Here is a 21007-nt window from a genome sequence, read left to right as displayed (position 1 = left end):
CTATCTATCATCTATCTATCTATCTATCTATCTATCTATCTATCTATCTATCTATCTATCTATCTATCTACTATCTATCATCTATCTATCTATCTATCTATCTATCTATCTATCTATCTATCTATCTATCTATCTATCTATCTATCTATCCAGAGAAAGAGCTTGCATCCTTTATTTCTTCATTTATTTATTTGTATTTTTATTTTGGACAATAACAAGTGTTACTTACATTTTTAACAAATCCTACGAAATCGAAATTCCTTTTCACTGTGGTTTTCTTCAGTGTCATTATTTCATTATAAAATATTATCAGTTTAAGTTTTAAAACACAATATAGACTGCGGTAGCTATTAGTTTTCATGAAAACAAACATATTACTGAGCTTTCGTCATCTATTATCACTGACATTTTAAAAAGATAGTATTACATTTTATACCGACCTAGTGCCTGTTTTGAAGTGTTTCGATCACTCTTAGGTTAAGAGAGCTCATTCTCAGCGGTTCATTCAAAGCGGAAGTCATTTTAACCAATGGCTGAATAAATGATCCTAAAAATAACAGTGTTGACATATGGCCACAAATTGAGTTTATGCTCGTTATTTGTCATATAAGCCTGTGATGACTTAATTCGCACAGAAGCGGCAGGCATCATGGGAGAGCAGCGGAGTCCTGATGAGAAGCTCCAGCTCATCACCAGGAACCTTCAGGTGAGAAACAGCAGGGGAGGAGATTAAGAGATTCCAAAATAACTTGTAACCGCTCAAAAGCGTGTCGCGTGACAGACACAGTGATGAAGCTGGTATGTGTTTGCAGTACACAAGCCACGGTTAAGACAGCTGACTCCACTGTAATGTGTCTCTCTCTCTCTCTCTCTCTGTCTCTCTCTCTCGCGCGCTCTCTCTCTCGCTCTCGCGCTCGCTCTCTCTCGCTCTCGCGCTCGCTCTCTCTCTCTCTCGTGCTCTCTCGCGCTCTCTCTCTCTCTCTCGCGCGCAGTTGACATATGGCCACAAATTGAGTTTATGCTCGTTATTTGTCATTTAAGCCTGTGATGACTTAATTCGCACAGAAGCGGCAGGCATCATGGGAGAGCAGCGGAGTCCTGATGAGAAGCTCCAGCTCATCACCAGGAACCTTCAGGTGAGAAACAGCAGGGGAGGAGATTAAGAGATTCCAAAATAACTTGTAACCGCTCAAAAGCGAATCAGCTTGTAACACTCCAAAGAGAAAGGAAAACTTGAAATCGCATCATATGATCCCTTTAAACGCTGTAGGTATGAATTTCAAACAATTACAATGGATGATAATTGACCAAAGAGCATGGCTTTTAGGAAGTGTTAGTCATTCATTGTTCTGGGAAACAGATTGTATTAGATTAGATATTTTTATTTGACATTTTACCATTAATAAAAATATGTTTGCAGTTGTTGTACTTTAATAAGAAGGTGGCAACTGTTTTGTGTGGTTGATCTATTATAGAGAGTACACTCTGGATGTTTACCGACTGTCATCCATGGTAACTGAACATGATGCCAAGAAAGCAGGTGCTGAGGTGGTCAAACAGGTTGAGCATCCTCTTCTGAGTGGCCTGCTGTATCCTGGACTACAGGTATGCAGATCATCTTCTGCTAGCATTATCCTCATATTTGTGGTCTTCTAGTCTGTATGTATTTGTTTTACTTAATCATTTGAACTTGGAGTCTATTTTCAAAACCTGCTTATTTTTTCTTATCGGTGCAAATGCCAGTATACAACTTATTAAAAAGATGTTGCTTATGTATTTCTACACTACTGTTATTTATTTATTTGGAAAGAAATTAATACTTTCAGTAAGGGTGCTTTGAATTGATCAAAAGTGACAGTAAAGACATTTACACCATTAGAAAAATATTTTTACACATTTGTTTATTTTAAACTTAATATTCTTCCACAAAAATATTAAACGGCAGAACTGTTTCCAACATGTTTTTCATTTCTATCAGGCACTGGATGAGGAGTACTTAAAAGTAGATGCTCAGTTCGGGGGTGTGGACCAAAGGAAGATCTTCACATTAGCAGAGAAGGTACTTTTGTTTTGCATATTTCTTATTCCATATATTTGGAAAGAAATTAATACTTTCAGTAAGGGTGCTTTGAATTGATCAAAAGTGACAGTAAAGACATTTACACCATTAGAAAAATATTTTTACACATTTGTTTATTTTAAACTTAATATTCTTCCACAAAAATATTAAACGGCAGAACTGTTTCCAACATGTTTTTAATTTCTATCAGGCACTGGATGAGGAGTACTTAAAAGTAGATGCTCAGTTCGGGGGTGTGGACCAAAGGAAGATCTTCACATTAGCAGAGAAGGTACTTTTGTTTTGCATATTTCTTATTCCATTTGACGTTTTTAAACTTAATGTGCAACTATGCAGTACAGTCATGGCCAAAAGTTTTGGCAGTGACATAAATTGTGTTTTGCGAAGTTTGCTGCTTAAGCTGTTGTGGTGTTCATTCACATTGTTTCTAGATTATTGTGTAGAGTGAACACATGCATTTTAATTAATTCCTAAAAGCTTCATTGGCCAAAAAAAACAAATGTCACTGTTTTTTGATCCTGACACAAAATGACCAGCTAACATTAGTTGACTAATCATATCAGCAGCACATGTGAAAGTGTGAATGAGTAGTAGTCAGGTGAAATCACTATCATACTAATTAGATCGTAAGAGCAGACTGATTGCTATAAAAGGAGAGAAGTGCTTTCAATCATTGTGTTCTTGTTAGCAATGATTACCTCCAAAGAAACCCGTGCAGCCATTATCGCTTTGCATCAAAATGGCCTCACATGCAAGGAAATTGCTACAAAGAATATTCCACCTGAAAGAACCATTTACCGGCTCATCAAGAACTTCAAGGCGAGAAGTTTGACTGCAGTGAAGAAGTCTTCAGGACGTCTCAGTGTCCAGCAAGCGCCAGGACGTCTCCTCCTGAGGAGTCTGCTACGGAATCGTGTCACCAGCAGTGCAGAGCTTGCTCAGGAATGGCAGCAGGTTGGTGTTTCAATCATTGTGTTCTTGTTAGCAATGATTACCTCCAAAGAAACACGTGCAGCCATTATCGCTTTGCATCAAAATGGCCTCACATGCAAGGAAATTGCTACAAAGAATATTCCACCTGAAAGAACCATTTACTGGCTCATCAAGAACTTCAAGGCGAGAGGTTTGACTGCAGTGAAGAAGTCTTCAGGACGTCTCAGTGTCCAGCAAGCGCCAGGATGTCTCCTCCTGAGGAGTCGGCTACGGAATCGTGTCACCAGCAGTGCAGAGCTTGCTCAGGAATGGCAGCAGGTTGGTGTGAGAGCATCTGCACGCAGTGAGGCCAAGACTTTTGGACAACGGCCTGGTGTCAAGAAGGGCAGCAAAGAAGCAGCAAAGAAGCCACTTCTCTCCAAGAAAAACGTCAAGGACAGACTGAAATTCTGCAGGAAGTACAAGGATTGGACAGCAGAAGACTGGTGCAAAGTTATTTTCTCTGATAAAGCTCCCTTCCGACTGTTTGGGACATCTGGAAAATCGATTGTTCAGAGAAGAAAAGGTGAACGCTACCATGAGTCCTGTGTTGTGCCAACAGTGAGGCATACTGTGTGGGGTAGCTTTTCAACCAAGGGAGTGGGCTCTCTCATAATTCTGCCCAAAAACACTGCCAGGAATAAAGAATGGAATTAAAACGTCCTGCAAGAGCGACTTCTTCCAGCAATCCATGAGCAATTTGGTGATGATCCGTGCATTTTCCAGCATGATGGCGCACCATGTCACAAAGCAAGAGTGATAAAGAAGTGGCTCAAAGATCATTACATTTAAATTTTGGATCCGTGTCCAGGCACCTCCCCGGATCTCAATCCCATAGAGAACCTGTGGTCAGTCCTCAAAAGGCGAGTGGACAAGCAGAAGCCCACAAATTGTGATCAACTCCGAGAACTAATAAGGCAAGAATGGATCGCCATCAGTTAGGATTTGGCCCAGAAGCTAATATCCAGCATGCCAGAATGAATTGCAGAGGTTATGAAGAACAAGGTTCAACACTAAATATTGACTCATTGTACTTTTTGCCAATAAAAGCCTTTAAACCTTATGATATGCTTATCATTGTTTTTCAGTATACCATAGAATTATGTGGAAAAATAATCTACAAATACTAATTTTTTTTTTTCTTCTTTTGCATCTTTTGATTTTAGTTTGCCAGTAGTAAATACAAAAAACTCATTGTGATCAACTCCGAGAACTAATAAGGCAAGAATGGATCGCCATCAGTTAGGATTTGGCCCAGAAGCTAATATCCAGCATGCCAGAATGAATTGCAGAGGTTATGAAGAACAAGGTTCAACACTAAATATTGACTCATTGTACTTTTTGCCAATAAAAGCCTTTAAACCTTATGATATGCTTATCATTGTTTTTCAGTATACCATAGAATTATGTGGAAAAATAATCTACAAATACTAATTTTTTTTTCTTCTTTTGCATCTTTTGATTTTAGTTTGCCAGTAGTAAATACAAAAAACTTGATTATTATATTTGTAGAAATATGTTTGAAAATCTAAAGCTGGTATTTCCTACTCATACACCAAAGTGAAATATATAAATAAGTCTTAAAACAAATCTTTCTTGATGCATCGGATATGTCTGGCAAGTAGGGTTGTGACTGTGTGCTGATCCCAGTGAATGTGTGTGTGGGTGTTTGCTGAATATACATTTAGTATTTTACAACTATTGTTTTTTTTCTTATCTTTCAGTATCTTCCCTCTCTTGGGTACACCAAACGTATCCATATGATGAACCCAATGGTGCCTGGACTGACGGGGGGCAAGATGAGTTCCTCTGAGGAGGTACGGTAGCATCTACACCTTCACAGATTTCAATAAAGCTGTAAGATAAAGATTTACAATCACATTCTTTGATTTATGTAATCAAAGAATCCTATTGATTTGACCGGATGGGATAGAGGCTTATGAATGAGAAGCGTTTCTAAACCTGTTGTGCAACAAAAGAGAACATGTTATTACTCCATAAAATCAGTCGAATGTTTGAAATTACTTCCTTTCGTGATCTGATGTTGCTTCTTATCACAGAATGAGGCAGAAAATATATTCTATACTGTTAAAAGAGACTATGTCGATTTGCAATGGATTATAAATATATGTAATTATTATGAAAATACCCAAGATGGCTTGAAGAACACAGATAAACTATACGAGTGTTTATTGTCTTCAAGTTTCATCATTCAAAATTTTTCTATCTTTTAATGCAGTCTCAGCGATAGCTGGATGCTTTTATCCATATAAGGGATTTCCTGAAGTGTCATCAGTTCTATTACTTCTGTGATGCACATGTGGAGTTTCTGGCCCTCTGGCGTCCAGTATGAATGAAACAAACATTACAGGAGTTTATAGCGCCCAGTAATGGCCAATCCATAAAAATAAGAAATGTATTAGTAGACCTATGAGAATCCACATTTTTCAACAGTGTACAGAAGTTTACTGGAGTTTTAATGAGCGTGTACTGGAGGTTTTTTAAATAGCATTTTAAATCAGAAATCACACAAAAAAAAACATATAATACTCTGATGTGCCGAGCCATCCGAACTGAACCGAAAACCATGGTTTAAGGTGTGTGTGACCTAGTGCAGACCTGCTAACCTTTGGAAAATATTTAACATTAAATTTTGCACATTGTGCAATTATGATTTTGACATTAGCCATCAAAGAGCTTCAGGTAATAATGTACCTATCTAGGAATATATGAACCCCCACCACCCAAACCTGTGTCCCGTCCCATCACACTGATGGTACTCACAATATTTGTTCCAAGGTTGGCAGGTCTGTGCTGTTATATTCCAGGTGTTGGGTTAATATTACTAAGATTCATCATTCATATCTGTTACAGGAATCCAAGATTGACCTGTTGGATAAGAACCAAGAGGTGAAGAAGAAGTTAAAGAAAGCCTTCTGTGAGCCTGGAAATGTGGAGAATAATGGAGTTCTGTCCTTTGTTAAACATGTGCTTTTCCCTTTGCACTCAGGTGAGCTCAGGCAAATCAGGCAAATTTGGAAATGTAAACATCTAGTTAAGTGCTTAATGTTGTGTTATGTTTTCAGAGTTTATTATTAAAAGAGATCCAAAGTGGGGAGGTGACAAAGTCTACACAGACTATGAGGAAGTGGAGAGGGACTTTGCTGCAGAGGTATCTAAACAGTACTTCTATTTACTTAATGTATGAATGACATGTGTTTACATAAATTGAGTTGAGCATCATATGTTGACCCCTCATTGCTTACCTGCAGCAAGTCCATCCTGGTGACCTGAAGGCTTCAGTAGAGTTGGCTCTTAACAAACTGTTGGACCCTATCAGGAAGAAGTTTGAGATGCCAGCGTTGAAGAAACTGACAGCATCAGCTTACCCAGAGCCCTCTAAAAACAGTGAGCGAAAATACACAATGCCTAAAAACATTTTGGACATAATCACTTACACTTATGAACCCATTTAACAGTGCTTCTTCAAGTTCTAGATTGAGTTTTAGAGAAAGGAGGAACTTCCATTTACATCTATTTACACACAGTTTAAATTGTCATTGCTTCACAGAAGGAGGAGCGAAGGGCAACCCTAAACAAACCACAGATGAGGAGGAGGTCATCCCATCCAGACTGGACATCAGAGTGGGCAAAGTCATCAGTGTAGAAAAGGTAGAGAAAGCCAACAATAATTTTACAATTCATTTTACTAGTAAGTGGCTGTTTAAATAACTCTGCTTCCTGACCTGTTAGCATCCAGATGCAGACTCACTATATTTAGAGAAGATTGATGTGGGCGAGGAACAGCCGCGGACTGTAGTGAGTGGACTGGTGGCCTACCTCTCCCAGGAGCAGCTTCAGGACCGTCTTGTGGTGTTGCTATGCAACCTAAAGCCCCAGAAGATGAGGGGGATTGAATCCCAAGCCATGCTGCTCTGTGCTTCAATGTTAGTAGGACTGATAAACCCTATTTCAACCATTTCATTTAATCAGCTAAGTTCTTCTTATACTAATAACCATCTTGATTTTTGATATTTTTGAATGTGATGGCCTTTAGTGAGGAAGAGCCCAGGAAAGTGGAGCCTTTGGATCCACCAGAAGGATCAGCACCAGGAGACCGTGTTTATGTAGGAGGGTATGAATCAGGCAAACCAGATGATGAATTGAAACCAAAGAAAAAGGTGTTTGAGAAGTTGCAGGTATGTTGAGTTTTATATTTTTGTACTTAAACATTCATGTTTGAGTCTCATTCTTGGTTGTATGTTTATTTGTCTGATCTCTTCAGGTGGATCTGAAGATCTCAGACGAGTGTTTTGCACAATGGAAAGAGCAAAATCTGATGACCAAACTTGGACAGATCACCTGTAAAACACTGAAGGGTGGAAATATTTGCTAGTTGTCTTCACAATTTCTCTCAAAATCTTCAAAGCTAGAGTTTCCATTACAGCCCAGTATCCCTGTGACATGTACACAGTGTCAGGTATTGCTCATCATTGCCATCCAAAACTGTTAACTGACTCTACTGGAGAAGCAAATGGCTTATAATGACATTATTTAAATTCAACTGTCCCATTCAGCCATATCAACCTGTGAATAATCTAATAGCACATGATTACTGCAGCAGAATACATATGGGTAACGTCTGTGCTTTACATTGCATGTATTGCCGTCCAGGATGTTTTACACAAAGTACTGCAGTACATAATGCAATGCTCATTTGTTTGAATGACAAATGAAGACTTTTGCAGGAGTTCATCTGTTATCCTCAAACTCAGGTCCTCCTGTAGTGCCATGTCTGGAAATAGGTCATTGCTTACAACGATCAGTCTCCAGTTTGACAATATTCTAACGATTTAACCATTAGTGGAAACAGTTCAGACATATATACACAATAAACTGTTATGGATACATATTTTATGATTAGTTAGCTTACTTTATAGGAAAACATATGCAATTTCATGTAATATAACATCCAGAACTCATCTGATGTTAACCAAATTCATTGAAATAAACAATGATTCATAACCATTTCCTATATGTCTTAATGGAAATAATGATGGAAATGTCTCTGAAAGTACCTTTACAGCTTGATCTGCTGAAAAGAAATATTGAAATATATGAAACTGACAATAAAAGTTTGGGAGCCTATTTTCATACCTCACCATATGAGCAATTAAAGTTAATGCTTGATTGAAGATTGTGGAAATTATAATTCACTTATGAAAAAAAGTGGTGTAGTAGCTTTACCAGATAACAAGAAGAGGATTTCCATCCATCAAAAAATAAATATATTGTGGTTTGGGGGGCTTATACATGATGTGATGTTTGTATGGCTGTCAGTGATGTTGAAAAGCACCAGGAATTTAAAAACAGGAAATTCTATAAATATCTTTAATGCATATTTATTTTTTAAACAGTGTAGTAATTCTCTTCACTCCTACCTTGAAGTAAATAGCTACTAAAGTATTTGTGTATGTATACTTTTACATCAATTTTAGAAGGAACATCAGTAATACTCTTACCTGTTTGCTGGTTTGAAAATAAATGCCGCATTTAGCTTACAAAGTGCTTTAATCTAATGAAAAGTAAATATGTAAATGTTTTGTGTGTATATTTTTCAGCCATGGTCAGCATACTGCAACATTCATAAAGGTGCAGGTGGTTCTATACATCTATACATATTTGCTGAAAGTAAATCTGAAGGTTGACTGCAGTAGCACTAAAACTTTTAAAACTGTTAGTAGAATCAACTTCTTTCATTAAAAGCTAGTAATCAGTGTATGTGCTTGGACATATCTGGATATGTCAAAAAAAATTATAACAGGTTTTGACTTTTTTTATGCCAAGCAGTGATTACTACCACTAGTGACCACTAGATGTCAGTTCAATCTTGCAGTCGTTAGCTCTTTTTTTAAGTCCACAATAAAGTAAAAGTTACTTTTCCCAAAGCAGACAAACTCATGTAGAAAAATACTTGAAGCTGTAATAAAGCTATTGTATAAAACAGATTGGGAAAAAGCTTCTTGCATACATTTGAAGGCCATTTCTCCAGGCTAAGGCTTTTAAGTATCCATGGTATTTTTAGGTATCCATGGATCCTTGAACAAGATCCATCTTGAGCTTTCATCACTTGCTTTGTCCTCTTGTCTTTGCCATACTGTGACTAAACAGTCCAATCAAAACTCAACTCATGTGTCCTGACTCTTCAACATGCAGTCTCTGTACTTCCTGAAAAAGAAATATAATCATCATTTACATGGTTTCAGCTTAATTTAATGCACAAACTAAAATAACCTGTGAATACTTCCTTACTTGCTTGCTTCTGGTTTCCTGATGATTGTGCTCGCTGACCAGCAGGATGCACTTGATCACTTTGCCCATTAACTTCAACCTTCATTATTTGTTTATTTGTCAAGATCTCAGTCTTATCCGGTGTTGCATTCTCTGTCTTGTTGGGAGGATTTGTTCCATGCACTGGTTTCTTAGCAACAGGTGGCGGCACCTTAATTGGCTTTTTTGTCCCATTTGTAACCATTGTCTTGGCTTGGTCGGAAATCTGCATTATCTCAGCTGCAAGACTTTGTTTGAGGCTTGCTTGGACCTCAGGAGAAGTAGGTGTTTCAATGACAACTTTCTTTGTGCTTTTGGAGAAGATAAAGCTGGCTGTAGATGCAGGGGACTTATGCAAGTCACAGCCATCTGGTGTTTTAGGGGATGGCACAGGTGAACTAGTACCACTAGTTGAGGTTAAGCGTAGATTAAGCATTGCAGGTACTCCACTAGAGGACATTGCAGCGGTCTTCATACGAATAGCCTCTTGAAGACACATGGATGGGACTGTGGGTGGAGCAGGAGTTGACTTAGCAGGTGAGTTAGTCTTCAAGGTCAAGGATTTGCGAATAGGCTTTTGTGGAGTTGCTTGACTAGTAATACTGTGATCCTCATTTGTTGTGGACTCCGTACTTGGTTTGCTATAATTGTTAGCTTGATCTTCACCTACAGTTACAGATCTTAGTCGCACCATCTGAAGTAAGGAAGGTGTGACAAGGGGAATGTTGGCATCCTCCTTTGGAACAGATGTGCTTTTGTGATGACACAGCAGTTCTTTGCTCTGGTTGTCTTTGTTTATGAGGCTCAGGTGCCTTCGGAAGTTAACAGTGGATTGATCTTCCACTGGAAGAGGAGGTGCAAGTGGCACATTAGTGGAATCTGCTTCGGTATCAAGTGATGTTAGCTCTGATGAATCTTGTGCTGGCATTTCCTCCCCTTGTACAAGTTCATCTGGTAAAAGAGAGGACATTTTAGGAGAGGCTACAGTTGTGTTTTCCATGCCATCTTCGTCCACAGAGTGTGACATGTTGTTACAAGGCTTACCTTGTTGCCTTTCCTCTATATCATTTTGTACAGTTCTTGTTGGCAGAATGGTATGTATTTCAGAGTCTTGGTCTGAACTGCTGGCCATATCTGATGCATTAGATGACCTCAATTCTATATTGTCTGGCTGTCCACATGATTCGTCATGGCAATTGACAGATATCTCTGAAAGGGGTTCATGGATGAACGAGGGAGGTGGTGGGGGGAAGTCACGTTCAGCTTGTTCCTCAAATATAAAGTCAGTTGACTCTTCCACTGGTGGAGGTGGTGGAGGCCAAGAAGACTCCAGGAGAGTCACCTGTTCCTCTGTTTCTTGTTTATCTTCATCTTCATCAGATGGTGGTATAGACACTGAGGAGCCTGACATCTTTTTAGTAGGTGGTGGTGGAGGGTGGTGTTCTGGAGGTGGAGAAGGAGGAGGAGAAATGAACTTGGCCTCAGGTACTTCTATACCGAGAGTTTGCAATTGTTTGTGATTGAGAATGTCCTTAACAATCCAGTTTCCCTTGTTCTCCTCACTGTTTTCATCATTCCTTAGGGTGCATGTTGTGCTCACTATTTCAGGATTTGGTTTGACTTCACAGTTTGTTTGTGACAGCATACTTTGATCAACTTTGATAGTTGGTACCTTCATTGCAGGGATTCCTGCATATTTGTATTTGTACAGTATTTGGCTTCCTTTTTCCTTTTGATCCTCTACAGTTCTCTGATCTTGTGTATGAATGTTCTGGTTGACCTCCTTAAGGAATTTTGTACTTTCTAGTTCATTTAAGTCATTGTGTAATGTTGAGCTTTCATTTTGCCTCAAATCTGGAGGGTCTACTATCATTTGTTCATGCACTTGTGGTGACATGAGCTCATTTTGTTCTTTTACAGCTTCTTTGTTCTCCAGTTGGGTCCCTGACTTAACTTTTTCTGTTGTCAGCATCTTTGGGATTATTTGTTCAGTGATTTGTATTGAATTTGTATTTAGATTTTTACCTATTAATGACCCTTTTTGCTGTTTTTGAAGCTGATGTAACCTATGGGGGTTTGGACCTGGGCCACATAATAGTTCATGTGTGCATTTATTGTGAATCCAGGTTTCAGGGGGTGGGGGAGATGGGGCTTTTACCTTGGGTGGAGGGGGAACGTTGAACAGTTCCCTAAGGGCAATAGTTGGGTGTGTTGGTGTCACCTTGTTTTTCACTGTTGTAACAGGTGGGGAGCACTTTAATAGCTCCGACGGAGTGTTGTTGGTTTGAATGTCATGATGTGCTATGTCTGATGTGACAGAAGATAGAGATGTCATTGATGAAGAGACTGAAACCACCGGCGAGGTCTTTACACCTGTTATATCAGGATTTGAAGGCTTTACTCTTCTCTTTCCAGGTGAGGAGGGACTGACCTCTTTAGGGGAATGCGTAGGTGTCCCACTTTGGCTTGAGTATCCACTCGAAGGAGACAAAGTCCTATCAAATTTGTTTTCACCAGATTCTTCTCCAGTTTTCTGTGGGGATGAGTTACCTGATCTGACATGACTTCCAGTAAAAGCTTTATCAGGACTAAGCGGACTGGATTTCACAGTTGACTGGAAATCTCTTGATGAGTTAAGCATTGAAGAATGGACAGAACCCTTCTCATTATTGATGGACTGATGGTCTTTTGCACTGCTAAGATCTCTACCAGTTTGCCCATCATTTGGTGCCATATGTTTGAGATCTTTTATGTCTACCAGTTCTCTTGATCTCCACTTAAGTTTTTCATGGTGAAGGGAATAGGTTCTCTGGGGTGGTGCTGGTGGTAATTTTGTCTTCGTTACAGAGAGATTACGAGAGAATGAATGGTGGTTTCTGACAATTTCCCCTACTTCACCGATATCCCTGTGGTCCAGCCTGTGATTTGTACTGTTACTGTTAGAGCTTTTACAACTGCTTGAACTTGTATCACTTATGTCCTTTGGGATTAAATCGGAAACTTCTTTGGTGCTGTCAGCAACAAATGTTTGTAGACACTTTGCTTTTGAAGAGATTGTGGAGGAGTTGGAGACAATAGTCTCAGATGATTGTGAATGGCTCCTGCTGGGGCTAGTGGTAGTTGGATCTTGATTTGTGCCACCTCCAGATCGTGAAGAAGCTGGACTAGCTGATGCTAAACTACTCTTGCTAACTGTATTTGTACTGCGCCGGCTGTGATCATGATTAATTTCAATTATGTCTATTGCAGCAGGCAGAATCGCATTTGGAATAATCTTAGATAAATAAGTTGCCTGTGGTGAAATAGACATAACGGGACCTTGAGGCTCATGCAGGAAAGAGGAAGTGGTCATCCCTGGCACAGCAAGAGACTTTGGCCTCTGTGTAGGGCATGCTCCTATCCCAAGCTTTCGGTTTAACTCATCTTGGTAAACAGAATGAATGTGGTTTATTAGAAACTCCTCATCTCTTGATGTCTGAAGAACTACAATGTTCTGCAGGTGTACACGAGCCCCTTCGTGATTTACTGAAGGGAGCTCTCCATCAATTGTTGGGATGACAACTCTGCCAGAGGAATCAACTTCACCGTCATGTTCTTCATCTGGACGCTGCTGCAGTATAGTTCCTCTTGTCATTTCTTCAATAGAAATAAAACAAAGTAATGTCATTCTTTTGTTTTAGGCGGAACATTTTGTGTAATCTCATATATTGATCAAAGTTGCCGTTTTAAGGTGTCATGCTAAAAAATATATATTTTCTTAATATTTGACAATAACAGTTTTACATGCCCAGTTCTCTTTGGACTTGTTGTGGTATGCCCATTATAGTTGTTCTTCTGCTTCTCCTCTTGGTCTTGTCCAGTTGTTTAACTGGGTTCAAGGGCTTAAATGTGGAACCTAAAGGGAATGATACAACATAACAGAGATTGAATACCAAGGAAAAATATATCATACCGTTTTCTTCAGTTGTTTTGTTATTCCAAATTAAATCTCAGGTCATACTCAAAGTGATGGCTACACTACATTAACAAACAAATTTCTAGGCCTCCTTATTAAGTCAGCATTGTATACCTTGATGTGTAAGCACTGGACGTGAGGAGACTGCTGAGACAGTTGACACTGAAATGACGGAGTGTCCAGCAGTGCTATCAGTCTCAAGTGATTCATCTCTTTCTTTTGAGTTTGCATCTTCCTCTGGCTGTGGAGAAATGGAGGCCATCAGTAAAAAGTGTTCATTAAAGGTTCAAGTTATGCATATATGTTTTAATTTTAAAGAGCTAAGTGATATGCCTCTTCAATGAATAGGGTACAAGAAAGGGCCTGCATTATGTTGGCAAAAAATAAAATCTTAGCGGTAATTCCCTTAAAATTACAACTAAAGTTTATCCTCAGGAGTTTGTTGGAACAAGGCCCTAAAAATTGAAGTAATTAAAGTTTGATGACTCTAATGATTTTATTTGTTAGATAGTCAAAAGTTCAAGACCAGACCTAAGAGATGGGGCAGGGCAAAACTTCCATTTCAAGGGGTTTGAAAACATTTGATTTGTTTAAATTGAACAACTTTTCATGCTAGTTGTCTGACACGCTAAGAAAAAAAACTAGGATTTTTAATGCTTTAAGCAGAATGGGATGCTAAATTATACCATATTTGTGGAAACTGCCATATATATTGATATATAATTTTCGGAGGCTTACCAAAGTCTGATCATCCTGAAAGTCCAGTCCATTTTTGTTCTCTGCATGGAAGAAAGACTGAGTGAGGTGCATCAGAAAACACAGTTGTACGTTAGAAGGCCAGACTGTGAGCAGTGCATTAAGGTTGTCATAGATCATGTTTTGTATTAAAAATATGGGCATAAGATGGGCGTATGGCTCACCCTCCTGTTGTAGTATCTTCAGTCCCTCCTGGGCCTCAGAATGCAGGTCTTCCAGGTACTGTGGCCTGCTTCCCTCTATGAACACATTCTCCTGGTAGTGCTGGGAGGCTGTGTAGTGTACAGTCAGCTTTCTTGGCTCATTCTGCTTTTGGCCTGCTAAAAATAGAGGGAAGGGAAAGGTATTGTTATTCACGTAAAAAATGGATGCAGTCATTCTCCCAAGCTTCTCCTAAACATGCAGCATGAGATTATCAAATCGCAGCCAGTCTGTCAAAGTTTTTAAGGAGAGTTTAAGGAAAGTTTAACTGTTTCTTCCAAATCAAATCAAAATAGTGATGCATTGGCAGGACAGCCTTGCTAGAGGCACAGCAAAAGTCAACATTAAAATACCCCATTCAGATTTTTTGTAACACTTTAGTTTAGCGACCAATTCTCACTATTAACTAATTGCTCATTAGCATGCATATTACTAGCATATTGGCTGTTTATTAGTACTTATAAAGCACATATTAATGCCTTATTATGCATGACGCCTTTATCCTACCCCATACCCAAACTTAGCAACTATACCTTACTATTAATAAGCAGCAAATTAGGAGTTTTTTAAGGCAAAAGTCATAGTTAACAGTTATTTAATAGTGAGAATTGTTCCCCAAACAAAAGTGTGACCTTTTTTTATTTCAGTGAGAAATTTGAAACATGACTGATTGAAGATTTCTGCACACCCATTTTGTGAATGAGGTGCAGTGAAAGCTCATAAATCTGGCTGTCAAATGCTCTAACTATGCCCATTCTCTCTCTATCCAGCAGCAACACCTGCTAATGCTGGCTGCTAATTCTAGTCAGATTTTGACGGACGTTAGAGGCACATGTTGATTGCAGATTTCCAACACAGTAATGGACTTCACACTCATGCTGTGACCAGGTAATCTCTTATGATCTTTAATTCCTTAAAATACCAGAAATTCGCCTAAATTCTCAGCAGTCATGATACAGCTCTTGTTCCTGTTAGCAGATACTATATAATCTGGATTGACCCAATAAGAATATTAAACAATCTTCTAGAAAATCTGGTAAACTGTATTTCATTTTCAGATATCTAATACTGGCAAAATTTATTCATAAAACATGCAAAGCATTGCAAACATCAAAGCACTATGAATTACCTTAGTGGCCTTCACATCAGACTTGCACTGAGACTCACTGTTAACTTTACAATAGCGAGAAATAGGACACTTGAGGGTGCCTATCGTTAGACTGGGACACGCTCAAAGGAACAGTGAGAAACTTCATACTCGTACCCCTATCCTCTTCCTTACATACCACCTGAGTGCCTTACACTACTGGCCATAGATAAAAGTTCTGATGCTTCCGAAAAGGCATTGCAAAGTGGAGTTAATGAGGGTGTTTTAGGACAGGGACTTTCTCTTAAAAGAGATCTTCTCCTCAGCCTCTTAACCATTTATGCAGATTTCTAACTGTTCAATCGGTATTACCTTTTAAGCTTCGTAGTACATCCCATGGGGGGTGTCAGGCGTCCTGGCACTGACTACAGGCATTGTGATACAACAGAAAGTCAAAACACAGTGTAGGCAAGTGCACTGTATGAGTCTATTTGGCAAATTATTTCTTTTAAAATTAAAATAATGCACACGAATCTCTTTCATAAAAAAACATTAACAGCTATACATTTTATACTCCAATATACAGCAAATATTCACCAATTCCACAGTAGACTTCCATTTCAAGTGGATTTTAGTCAACACATTTTATGGGTTTGATTTAAAAAATGAAATGTTTTTATTAAGCGTAACTTGTATTTAACCTGAAACATTCCTTTAATTTTGTTAATTTTAAGAGTACTAAATGAAAACAACATTTACAAACAATATTCCCTAAAGTTATGCTGGTAAAATGAAGTTAAGTGTGCATGCTAAGGATTGAACTGTACGCGGCTTCTGACCTTGTACCCTCAGGTATGAACAGTAAAGGTTACAGCAAGGTAATGGACTGAAAACCTTATTCTCGTTTTACTCTGTAATAATTATCTCTATCAGTTTGGGTACATTAGTTTTGAGTCTGTAAACTTTCTCAAAGTCCCTCAGTGTTACCAACATTTTAAGCAAAGAGAAGGCACCTGTTACAGATACAGGAAGGTGAACACAGAGCTTTCCGTCAACTTGTAATAAATACAATTGTGGAAAGAGCAGCCATTACATTTACAACATTTGTTAACACTAGATCTCCAGTCTAGAAAAATTAAATTATAATAAAAAAATATTCACATTGGAAAGACAATATATTAACACCATCTTGAATGTGAATAATCGCCTATAAATTCTTGAATCTACTCACCCTTCTTCTTGAATATCGACAACAGAGATCGAACGTTTTTACTTATGAAGACCACCATATCTATCTTGAGATAACGGTCCAGGCCGATATCATTGTAGTTTGAAAGTGTCTTTTACTTGAATGATAAGAGATAAACTCTTTTACTAAGTAGCATCATGACAGACTGTCCACTTCTGCGGCTTCAGACTAACGGATGTCAACTAGCTGTCTCTCATGAAGGATAATCAGGTCGGACACAATGAGATCTACTGTGTGCCACCAATCCTGCAGCTGCCCTGATCTTTCCCACCCCTCTTCATCTCTCCTCCCCCTTACCCCGGCTTTTGTCAGCATCTTACAGAGTGGTGTCCCCCAACGTGTTGGCTGTTTTCCTCCATTGTGTCGTACACCAACTGAATTTGGGATTTTCCTTGACAGGGGAGCCTGGCTAATCTGCCACCCCTAAACCCCTGCTTGGAAACATGACACACTCAGATTAGGGCATCTGCTCCATGATTTGACCCATAGTAAACATTATGAATAGTAAAATAAATATAGACTTCAATCATTTTTTATAAACATATAGGCAGGGACTGTGTCTAGAATTACGTACTTAATCTAAAGTGTTTACTATATTAGTTTATTACATCATGAGCTATTGCACAACGTTGATAGTCCGTGTGATTCAAATTGCTAAGTCCTTGTGCTTTAGCAGGTATTATGATGGTTATGTGAACTTTGTTTAACGGAAACTGACATTTCTGATGCTCGCATTCAAAATTCAGGTACTCACACTGTTCCAACCTGTAAAGCACAAAAAGTTGCTTTTTTTCCATACAATGAAAGTATACATTGACCTACAAAGCTCCAAAACAGATGGTGAAAACATGAAAATGATCTGCCACCCCTAAACCCCTGCTTGGAAACATGACACACTCAGATTAGGGCATCTGCTCCATGATTTGACCCATAGTAAACATTATGAATAGTAAAATAAATATAGACTTCAATCATTTTTTATAAACATATAGGCAGGGACTGTGTCTAGAATTACGTACTTAATCTAAAGTGTTTACTATATTAGTTTATTACATCATGAGCTATTGCACAACGTTGATAGTCCGTGTGATTCAAATTGCTAAGTCCTTGTGCTTTAGCAGGTATTATGATGGTTATGTGAACTTTGTTTAACGGAAACTGACATTTCTGATGCTCGCATTCAAAATTCAGGTACTCACACTGTTCCAACCTGTAAAGCACAAAAAGTTGCTTTTTTTTCTCCATACAATGAAAGTATACATTGACCTACAAAGCTCCAAAACAGATGGTGAAAAAACATGAAAATATCATAAAGGTCCATGACTCGTGCACTATTTTCAAGACTTCCAAGATAGCATTCAGATATTTGAAACTCGTCCCATGTCTACACTCGCTTCACAGTCACTGGTTTTGGCACTGAATAGAGACTCAAGTGGAGTTGGCTGAGAATTATGGGCTTCACTTCCAACCGAGATAGAAAGGTCACAATTTCGGCTGGCAAACTTCCCATTCTTAGGTTTGAACAGAGATTCACCACATCTGCATGCATGAATCATATCTTTTTAAGATGTTTGAGAGGTGTGCTATTATGTTTCTAATCAGTTGATATTTATTATTTTTTAATCCCATAGACTTTCTCATCCTTTTCTTTTTTCAGTCTGTCATTCAAATTGCACCCATTCTATCAACTGCCTGTTGTCCAACTCCAGAAATCCCATTAATATTTATCAGGGGAGCCAAAGGACACCATCTGGCACATGGTGTGAGATGGGGGTTGATGCATGCCTTTAAACCGCCACCAGACCCTCGAGTTTCTTCACACTTAAGCTTTTGTATTCCTAGATTTACAGGAAGCAAATGAAACAGGTCATTTTATGGTAAATTACAGAAGCATAACCTGAACACTCAAGTTGACTTGGCTATTAACAATTGGATTTACATTAGCAAAGTAAATTTTGAGTATAATTATTTTTCAAATATTTATGTTTAGCTTTCATTTATTTTTATTTCAGTTATAGTTTTAGTAATTGTAAGTGCTTCATCTTTAAACTATTTTTAGTTGCCGAGGCAAATTATTTTAAGTTTTTCATCTAGTATTTTATTTAACTAAATTTATATCGAATTTTATTTAATATTTATGATATTTTTATTTATCTATTTTTTTTTAATAATGTAAAAATAATGTTCCATAAAGTCCTCCAGGTGGTGGTACAGGATGTCCCTGTTGTCTGTATCGCCATGTCTGATAGATCTGATTCACTATGCTTAATGAACATCTCTAAAACTGGGAACATGTTCCCATATACTGTATATCACAACACGCCTGTTTGGTGCAACTCATAATAAACATTTAAATAGTTTTTCGACTGCAGATCGATAAAGGAACATTTTTAGTTCAGATTGTTGTTGTTCTGAGTTTCCCATAAAGCAAGTCACCTTGTTCTCACAACCCAGAACTATTCTCAACATTCTTTCAGATCACTGTCCTCATTTTAACCAAACATTTTTGTGTCTATGTGAGTTTGTGTATGTATGTGTGTATATATATATATATATATATATATATATATATATATATTCAATAGGTGCACATGCATATTGTATAGCCTGTAGGTGTGAGAACAATGAAAATTTGAAACTTACAATATCCTTTAAATATTTCTATCCACCACCCACTGAAACTATGTGCTAATAGTTACTTATAAACATGGGATCATTTTGTCCCGGGGCTTTCAAAGGAGGGCATACTCTTTAACATTTGACTTAATCTGGATTAAACACCAATAGAAGGTTAATGTACCTTGCAGCTGTTTTAGCTTCTATTTTCCACATTTTTCGGTGACTGCATTTGTGTTTGATCACAGGTAAGCTTCAAGCAAACAAAGCATGTTAGCCATGTGAAATCTTCCATAAAAGTTGTATAAATGTCTAGAAATTATCATTCTTTGTTACTATTATACACCTACAGAATTTAGTTTGACCTTTGCCAACAAGTGCGTAAATTGTTTATTTATATTTATTTTGTAACTTGGTTGAGTTAAGTTAAGCGTGACTAACAGAGTCCTGCCCTGGATGTCAGACCCAAATCTCCCGTTCTGACAATGGGTTGCTTTCATAAAACTGACTCTGTGTTGTTTTCAAGGAATCTGACCAAACGACTGGAGGAGATGATACTGATGTGTTAGGGTGTCCTCTCAGTGTCTCAGGAGATGATGAGGCGTTTTTCCTCGGCTCTGCTCCCCTCCCCTCCTGATCATCTGGTTAATTTTAGAGCGCCATGCAGTGCACCACTTCATGTTATTAGTGCCAGGAAGTAAAAGACAAGTTTATTTTCTTGTCTGTGATGGAGTTCTGCATCTATCAGTGTTTACAAGTCCCTTGAAGCATCTATAAATCTTCTGTACAAAAAAACCCACTATGCAAAGTAATCCTCTCCCCCTGCCTGAAAGCTTCATCGATACTTACTAATAATAGCATGAGGGTTGAGAAGCTTGCAGGGTTTATTCTGCAGTCGTTATGATGTTTTAGGATGGCTCTCATTCTACCAGACACTCAGTCTTCCATACTAAATTTACAATGGCCACAGAAATGTTAGTAGGCACATTAAGCATGCTTAAAAGGTATGACTATGGCACTGCAATAGATCCCAAAATAGCAAATCAAGTGGCTTTTGTTTTAAAGAAATGCAGCACGAGAACACCTTTCAAGCAAAGCATTTAATAAAAAAGATGCTATGATTTTTGAAAATCTGGCTCAAAATCCCCACCCAAGGCTCTCATACACACTGATGCATGGGTTATTTGTGTGTGTAGTGACAAATTAATATGTTTATATATTCCTAATAAGATATGGAATATTCAATTTCAAGAAATCTATTTAGTGTATATTGCTCTCATCCCAAAGAACATCAGTCTAATTTTCATGATGCAAATGTCTGCAAAAGAAACAGAGCCCCTCCGCCAGTGACTAAGTTCGTATGTTGAATGTTATGTTATTACCAATAAAAGTGTTACAGTGAAATATATGCTGATTCTATGTTGCATCCCATCTGCTTAGTATTCTAATATCATCATAACAGAGGTCATACAAGGTTGCTTGGTGCTAACAAGCAGATGCATGTCACTAATATAAGAAAATCAGCAGCTATTCTGTTATGGTGTACTATAGGCATTTTTAGTATACATGTATATAACAGACTGTCAGTGAGGTGCAGGAATATCCAAGGATCATTAAGGTTTAGAGAGTGGTAGGAGAGAAAATATATCAATATCAATGCAATGCTCTCAAGCTTGAGGCTTCATCAAGTCTTCTAGAATATTAATAACCTAGGCTCATTGGAAAAATGTGTGTATACCTAGATTTTTGTAAAGCTCAAAA

At 38.2% G+C, this 21007-nt stretch overlaps 2 protein-coding genes across 6 annotated transcripts in view; one reads left to right on the top strand and one right to left on the bottom strand.

The window, feature by feature from the left end:
* The first annotated feature begins 377 nt into the window (after window positions 1-377).
* Window positions 378-8425, top strand: LOC107568799 (tyrosine--tRNA ligase, cytoplasmic-like). Its single transcript, XM_016254782.1, has 12 exons — window positions 378-706; window positions 1066-1136; window positions 1476-1605; window positions 1979-2059; window positions 4777-4869; window positions 5927-6062; window positions 6139-6224; window positions 6325-6460; window positions 6624-6724; window positions 6806-6999; window positions 7110-7251; window positions 7338-8425. The coding sequence occupies exons 1-12, from the start codon at window positions 650-652 to the stop codon at window positions 7446-7448; spliced, it is 1338 nt and encodes a 445-aa protein (XP_016110268.1). The 5' UTR covers window positions 378-649; the 3' UTR covers window positions 7449-8425.
* A 43-nt stretch (window positions 8426-8468) lies between these two features.
* LOC107568804 (uncharacterized protein KIAA1522 homolog) overlaps window positions 8469-21007 on the bottom strand; it is a 46174-nt gene continuing 33635 nt past the window's right edge. The window contains exons 3-9 of one of the 5 annotated variants that reach the window (XM_016254793.1): window positions 14258-14413; window positions 14076-14116; window positions 13452-13578; window positions 13170-13277; window positions 10427-13018; window positions 9369-10333; window positions 8469-9280 (exon numbers count right to left, since the gene is read on the bottom strand). In XM_016254793.1, coding sequence (XP_016110279.1) covers window positions 9236-9280; window positions 9369-10333; window positions 10427-13018; window positions 13170-13277; window positions 13452-13578; window positions 14076-14116; window positions 14258-14413 — 4034 coding nt within the window. In that variant the 3' untranslated portion in view covers window positions 8469-9235. Of the gene's footprint in view, window positions 9281-9364; window positions 13019-13169; window positions 13278-13451; window positions 13579-14075; window positions 14117-14257; window positions 14414-21007 lie in introns of all 5 variants that reach the window. The other 4 variants (XM_016254790.1, XM_016254791.1, XM_016254792.1 and 1 more) reach the window with 4 other exon arrangements.

The sequence above is a fragment of the Sinocyclocheilus grahami genome, unplaced genomic scaffold (genome assembly GCF_001515645.1).
Source record: "Sinocyclocheilus grahami isolate Dianchi unplaced genomic scaffold, SAMN03320097.WGS_v1.1 scaffold1281.1, whole genome shotgun sequence".
Lineage (NCBI taxonomy): Eukaryota > Metazoa > Chordata > Actinopteri > Cypriniformes > Cyprinidae > Sinocyclocheilus > Sinocyclocheilus grahami.
This window is presented reverse-complemented; position numbering and strand designations above follow the sequence as displayed.

Bases quoted from the DNA above. Each gene is read 5' to 3' on its own strand.
- LOC107568799 (XM_016254782.1), top strand. From the start codon at position 650: ATGGGAGAGCAGCGGAGTCCTGATGAGAAGCTCCAGCTCATCACCAGG. The intron at 4,870-5,926 runs GTACGGTAGCAT...TATCTGTTACAG, and splicing joins AGATGAGTTCCTCTGAGGAG to GAATCCAAGATTGACCTGTT. The intron at 7,252-7,337 runs GTATGTTGAGTT...TGATCTCTTCAG, and splicing joins AGGTGTTTGAGAAGTTGCAG to GTGGATCTGAAGATCTCAGA.